The 7,128-nt window shown below is 35.3% G+C and overlaps 1 protein-coding gene across 1 annotated transcript; it reads right to left on the bottom strand.

Annotated features, from left to right (window-relative positions):
• Positions 1-4,119: 4,119 nt before the first annotated feature.
• Positions 4,120-6,803, bottom strand: LOAG_01630 (hypothetical protein; the record flags this gene model as incomplete). Its single annotated transcript, XM_020445800.1, has 6 exons — positions 4,120-4,242; positions 4,493-4,795; positions 5,013-5,150; positions 5,492-5,720; positions 6,113-6,354; positions 6,527-6,803. The coding sequence occupies 6 exons, from the start codon at positions 6,801-6,803 to the stop codon at positions 4,166-4,168; spliced, it is 1,266 nt and encodes a 421-aa protein (XP_020303780.1). The 3' UTR covers positions 4,120-4,165.
• Positions 6,804-7,128: the final 325 nt, after the last annotated feature.

The following is a 7,128-nucleotide window of genomic DNA, read 5'->3' on the forward strand; positions in this document are numbered from 1 at the left end:
ATATGTTATCGTTATCGTTACCGTTATTTATCTTTATCGTCATCGCTTTATCGTTCGGTAAAATGACAATCTGATCTTGTCATGAGTTAAACTATCGCCACGTGTCTGCGTCTATTGATTAATTCTCACCTTTCGCTCCTTTTTCGGTCTAATTAACTACTACAACTTTTGAATCAAAAAGCTTACTAACTACTTTCGATAATATTCTCCTCAAAATGTCAAGTTCGTTTGGTCCACACAATGCCAAAAGTTTCTCAACAAATTCAAAACTATTCACCAATCCGATTTTTGATAACGGCTTACCATAACTACAGATACTTCTAATTATGTTACTAAAGAAAAATATTTCATTGCTATATCTCATCTCAGAATAAGAAATATCTCATTGCTTTCCCAACGGCAATGAGCAAGTTTCTCATGTTTTTCCTTCTCCTCAAATTTCTCATTTCTCAGCAGTTTCTCATGCATTCAGAATTCTCTCCTTATATGGGAAGAAATGCATTCCGATGAAAAAGAAGAGCCCATGAAAAAAGACGTTGTTATAATGTCCACTATTAATTAATCGATGGCTGAATTTTCTCACTGATCATAAACTCTTGTTTACAGTGTTGAAACAAAGTGATTTCAGCGCTGCCTGTTACTCTCTTCAATTATCACTTCAACAGCGGATAGTGCAGTACTTCGAGATTTGATCAGTTATTGCTCTGTCCCATCTAATCGCAAAACAAACTGACATGCAATAGATCTTAGACTAGTCCAACTTCTTCCAGCTGATGCAGACAAAATTCTCAAGCAATAACATCATTCTTCTACACATCATTACAATTAAAGCAGCCAGAAATTATGGTAAGTTCAAGCTCACGCAGTTTCTCCTGATCTCTTGCCGATAGCAGAACGAGTCATTATTTCTGCATCGCTTCAGAATGCCGTTCTCCGGAACCTCTGTCATATTCATTCATGTACTAGTCGAATAGAATCTAGCTTGCATTTATGCATACTAGGACCTCCCATTCGTGCTGATTAAAAGGAATTGATGCAATATCAGCAACGTCAATAGCAACTAAACCTCTTGTCAGATCCGATCTTAGACCGTGAAGGACTTTGTGCTGGTCATTACCTCCTACTTATCCTTGTTTCCTTTCCCATATTATCTATTCTCCTTTTTCAGGGCTAGAATAAGCGCACCAACAATATTCGTCTCCTCAATGAAAATTTTTGCTTTATTTGGATTGTCAGAATCCACGTTTCCTACAATACTGCCTAGTGATCATTTTATATTCTAATTCATATTTGACGTTCGCTACTGAGTTGCTTAATCGATGGCTATCGTATTTAACTTTTTCCTCTTGTCATGACTATTTTCGTTGGGAAGATGTCACACGTACATCATTAATTGATGAAGACCGTTCCCCACTTTTGGATTTATTCCTTCAGCATGTTTTACTTGGCTTCCTAGTAAACACTTGACTTTTGGTAGTCTGCTTTACACACGCGCATATTGCCGCATATACACAAATTCTGTTTTATCAGCAATTGCACTGTGGACATCTAAAACACTAGACCAATCCGTCCGAGATTACTTGTCACTAATTTTAATTCGTGAACTTCGCCACGTACGTAATTTTCGTTTTCTCCAGTAATCCACGTGCATACGTGAGCTTCCATATGTTCTTAGTGAAGCAAACAAAGTGGAATGCCCAATAGATCTCACTTTCTTCATTAATGGTGCAACATGTACTTGATCTCATTGTCAAGAAAGCTCTAGTTTCAACGCTCAACGTATTACATTAGCATACGTCGAGCACACTTGGTCCCGTTGCATTCTATGTTATAACTTTCGTCATCGACCGTGTCTTGCTTTTGGAATCATCGCTTTCAGTTCCATACGATTGAAAAATTAGTTTGATTAATTCTAGCTAAGCCGCCTTTTTCATTTGAGTGTGTGCCTGCACTTCTTGTTTTATCTTTAGTTACCCCAGAAGGGAACTTTTTATTTTATGGCTTGCCCCAGAAACCGAGCAAAAAAGTGGTTCGTATAACTAACCATCTGTCTGTCATCGTGATGGATGCTTACAGAGCAGTCTTCCACATCCCTTTCTCTACCTGTTCGGAAGATGATGATTAGGAGCAATGTGAGGTAAACTTTATCGAATGATCCGAATATCCTGGTGAGATAATAGCGCAGCCGATGCTCTAATTTCTAGCTTTGCAAAGACCAGGTTAAAATGATTTTAATAAGGTTGAAAATCAAAATCAAATCCCAGCAAGCGATCTACAGTGGCATGTTTTAAGCAAAATCAAAACACAACCCTCCGAAATTTGAAACGCTCGAATGTACAGTAACATGATCACATACGTCAGTATAAAGTTTTTTGAAATGAAACATTTATCCCCATTACCCTGTTTGGAACAATTCAACAAAATCGGAACAAATAAGATTCCCGATGACAATAAAATCAAAGAATAAACATATGATCAAACGTCACTGTTTCAAAAAGTGTTTGTAAAAATTATGATGGCCAAAACGTGATCCAAAGAAATAAGTTATTAGAAAAGAATAAGTAATGATGGTGGCACAGTAGATATAAAAAGGGATTTGCTGATAACTGGTCACCTTTAAGGCATGGCAACACAGCCGCATACTTTCGTAAAGTGATGTCAGAAGCTTCTGGATGGTGACGAACATAAGATGTGTGATTACAACATATCGGATACAATGAATGAATAACATCAGCAAAAGACGGCAAAGAAACGGACGATGAATCGGTTAGTTAACTGGTAATTAAATGATAAAAATTGCTGCACCCGTAAGTTAAAAAACAGTAACCAATCTTGTTAAAACCGGCGTCTATTTCCTTGTTTTTCCATGGATAAATTGGACTAGAATTATAAAACTCAGAACAAATGTGTTCAAAACAGAATGGAAAAGATTTTTTAAATTGTTTTTTTCTCAGTTTTCCAGCACTTCAAAATATACAATGAGATGAAGCAATGATTAAAGAACGAAAATGACAAGGGTTTGGAAAAACAAGATTACAGTTTAACAGCACTGCAGTTTCCTACTACTAAGGCAACGATGGCAGCTTAAATTCAAAATCCCAAGGCTTAAATTTAAAACAAATTTAAGACTTTAAAAAACTAAAATTTAAAGCTTAAATTTGAAACACAATTAACTCCGAAATTTTCCGAAAATTAGAAGATTTGAATTCAGTATTTCGGATACTTTGCATTCTAAACGATTAGGCATGTCAAATCAGCCAAAAAAAAGTAATTTCTGGGAAAATCTGAGTGTTCAAAACTTATGCGATGAATTGCAAACAAAAAACAACAATATTATGGATAACGGCGAGTTAGTTAAAACATACCTGAGGTGTTTTCCAACACATTTTCTTGGCTTATGCCTATTGCGTAACATATGATGAGAAGTCTAGATTGGATAAAGAAAACATCTTTCTTTATTTTTTTAAAGCTGTTATGCTGTGCAAAAGAATAAGATTTAAATTCAGGCGGATGAAGAGAAACTGAGCTATTTCTTGACAAAGACGAAGTTAGATTAAATTATGTAGAATAAGATATTATAGGATTAGAAAGAATTGGAATCATATTTCAGCCATCGAAATCTTAGGAAGTCTTGAACTCATATGCACAAATGTACTCATTTAAATTATTAATATATGAGCAGGTGTCGTGAGTCATCCTTTATGTACGTGCGATCGCTATTCTTCTGCATTGGCGTATTACCGTATTCATTGGATGAAGTAATAAGTAAATGTGAATATGGTGCTCTTTGCTTAGTTGTGAAGCTGCTATGGTGATGCAGTTGACTGATGAGGTCTTGTCTCGGAAAGACACTGAAATTTAATGAAAATTCGGAGTTTTTGGAAGAAAAAATTACATCTAAGCTTTTTCATAATACATTTAGGTCAACAAAATTTCTTCAGTCAGCATTTCTAACTTTCTTTATGAATGTTCTCATAAAAAAATCATTGAACAGTGCTATATAAATGATAGAAGTACTGAGTAGTATAGTAAAATGTTAAAGACCGGCAGGATATTTTTCTGATCTCTCACAAATTTTTAATTATAGAAACTGCTAACGGGTGTTTGCAATCCAGATCACCCGACAGCTGACCTGCCAGTATATTGAATGGTTCATGTCTTTGATCTATGGTTGTGTCCGATGTCCAGTTCCACCTTCACTGGAAAACATGTTGCACTGAATAACCGCGTGTTTTAACAATTCTAATAATTAGAAGTTTGCAATTACCACTAGCTTAACCAGTGATTAGATTATAGAAGATACTTGATCACGTCCGAGATGCTGGTATACCCCGATTAGATGTAATGCAGTGAATGACGGAAAGGATTTCGTGAATCTATGAGTCGCTTGTAAAGTACAGTCTTTTAGAGATATTTCCATTGTCGACATTTAATTTTGAAATAAAATAATTTCCAGTTTTTGAAATTCTTCTTGAGGAAAAAATTGAGGTACCCATTCGTACTAGCTTTTTGTCGAACTTTTTTCTCACTAGAGACGGCATAACTGGTGGAGATGGTGGATAAAATCCAGGAGATGTTGGTTGTTGCAGTCCGGCGGTATCTGTTGCAGTGCAGCGTTCTGTTCGTTCAATAGGTAATTCTGTAGTTGTAGTAGTGCAAGTCTTATCCGGAGTTTTCATACATTTACAGCAGATGCATGCACATATGCATAGACATGCGGATGAACTTACAGCAGCCATACTGATAAGTAATAGCGTCAAACCGGTTAATGAACCCAACGGGTCATTAGTCAAAACTGAAACGATTTAAAATTTTACCACAGATTTTTTTAGCTCTTATAAAACTTTTAAGCAAGACATCCCTTAAGATAAAACTTGTTTCTCTGAATCTTCTCAAACCTCTCTTTTGGAAACATAGTACAATCAGTATAAAATTTCCATTTTTGCAACCATCTTTTCTTTTATCAAACCATCTATTTAATTAGAATTCAAAGATAAAAATGATAAACAAACAGTCGCATTTGTGAGCAATTTGCAATTCGCGTATCAAATCGGATTCATCTTTGCAGTCTGGATATCGATTGCACGCAAGTTCTGCAGCAATACACTCTTGATTCCTGCATGTGAATTCCCGCTGGGCATTGCATGGTGCTGAAATGATTATTACCAAAACTGATCTTAGAGTAGTGCAGCACGTTTTTTCGAATACGGCCAAGTATCTATCTCTGAAAGAGATCTATAATGCTTGCATTTCAACCCTTTTAGCACCTGATTAAAAACAACTTCTGATTAGGACAAAGATAGAATGCAATAAATAACATTAAAATAGGTGCCTTTTCAAACCTTTAAGAGATAAATATCCAAAGGAATAGCTCCCATCATAACAAGCATTATTATATTAGGAAAGCACGAAGTTAAAGCAATAGCAGGAGAAATAAAATATTATAAATTTGCACAAATTTGGAAAAAAAAGGCTTTAAAAAAGAACTTGCCGATGTTTGATTTTCGGAATGCGGACCAAAGTAACCGAAATCCTTCACCATTATGATGAAATGGTAATTCGGCATCTGTATGCCACCACAATGTTAACGCGTTCTCGGTTGAAACGGCCAATTCACTAGCATTTCGGATGGTACCGCAAAACTGACCAAGTATTGGTCCCGGCGAGGTATCTTCTTGGGTTGCATCTCGTAAAGTTTGCGGATCAATTGGTTTTTCGTGCTGGAGTTTTTTTTATGCTTGAAAATTGTAAGCAAATTATGTAAATCTTTCATTTGGTCAGTGATTTCAAAGTATATAAAACTTTGGAATGAAGAGACTTAATGTCTAAAAAATACTCCCAAAATTAGTTTAAATTCAATTAGTTAGAGTGATTCATCCAGCTGTATATAGAAAAGGCGACTAATGAAACCCACTTCCATTTGTTGTACGGTTGAAAATGTGAGGAAATAAACAGAAAGGAAGTGGTGGTTAATTACAAGCAATTTTAATCCCATAATTTTAAGTTTAAATGGATGAAATACTAAATTTCAGATTCATTAAAAAATAGAATGCAAAACTTGCATTAAGAAAGGTTTTATAGCTGGCAAAATTGCAGCTCATAAAAAACAAACATCGAAAACATGGAGCGTATCCTTATCACAGTTGTGAGCATCACCGAGTACATTGAAATCAAGCACACGTAAGCGTATACGATAACCAGATGGTGCTGTTATTAGCAGAAAACAATTCTTGGACGCATTGTACGGAATGCTTCCGAATAATTGATGTGATATCAATAAACCGGACAGAGCGGTTACACGACGTTCCAATTTTGACTTACAGTTATCCAAGTAGCTTGCACCGTCGAAATAACCTGAAATAAGCAAATTACATGAAATTTCTACAAAACAAAAATTTCTCTTAAACGTGAAAAACTTGCGAGGAATTTTTATACACATCATGGGACAGCGGTTTATTTTCGGATTAGTCGCTAATAACTTCAATGTGCTTAATAATAAATATTAAATACAGTGCTGAAGACTTACTTATTTGTGGCTCATATGACAGCACGGCTTGACCAGGAGTAATTAAAATAGAGTAGGAAATAAGCAGAAGGAATGTTGTACGGACCATCCAAATAATAGTCATTATTCGGGGTAATGCCAACGATATTGATGATTCCGGTAGCGATAACAGTGTTAATGACAATGAGGATGGAATTGATATTATTTTGGAAATCACATGTGACGACGATGAATTTATAATTGACGAATATGTTGATGACCGTCTTAAGTGTTGGAATTGCTGCGATAAGTGTAGCATATGACTAATTCTATTTAGAAAAGTTCGAATCTGAAACTTGCATAAATTAAACTAACCCGGGGAATCAAAAGAAAATTTGAGGTAGTTCCAATTGTCATAGTGTGAATGCCAACAAAACATTCCAAACATATGTAATTTGATTTCACAATCATTTATGGTCAGGAAAGTTGGATTAAAACAAAACGATATTCTGAATTATATACGAAATATATCCTAAGATGATGGTTGTTAACGGAGAGAGTAGAAAAGTTCGATGAAACATCATTCGTATGAATTAAGTTGAAAATATAAATACGAAATGTAAGTATGATAGCACAAAAAACAA

The sequence above is a fragment of the Loa loa genome (assembly GCF_000183805.2).
Source record: "Loa loa unplaced genomic scaffold supercont3.25, whole genome shotgun sequence".
NCBI lineage: Eukaryota > Metazoa > Nematoda > Chromadorea > Rhabditida > Onchocercidae > Loa > Loa loa.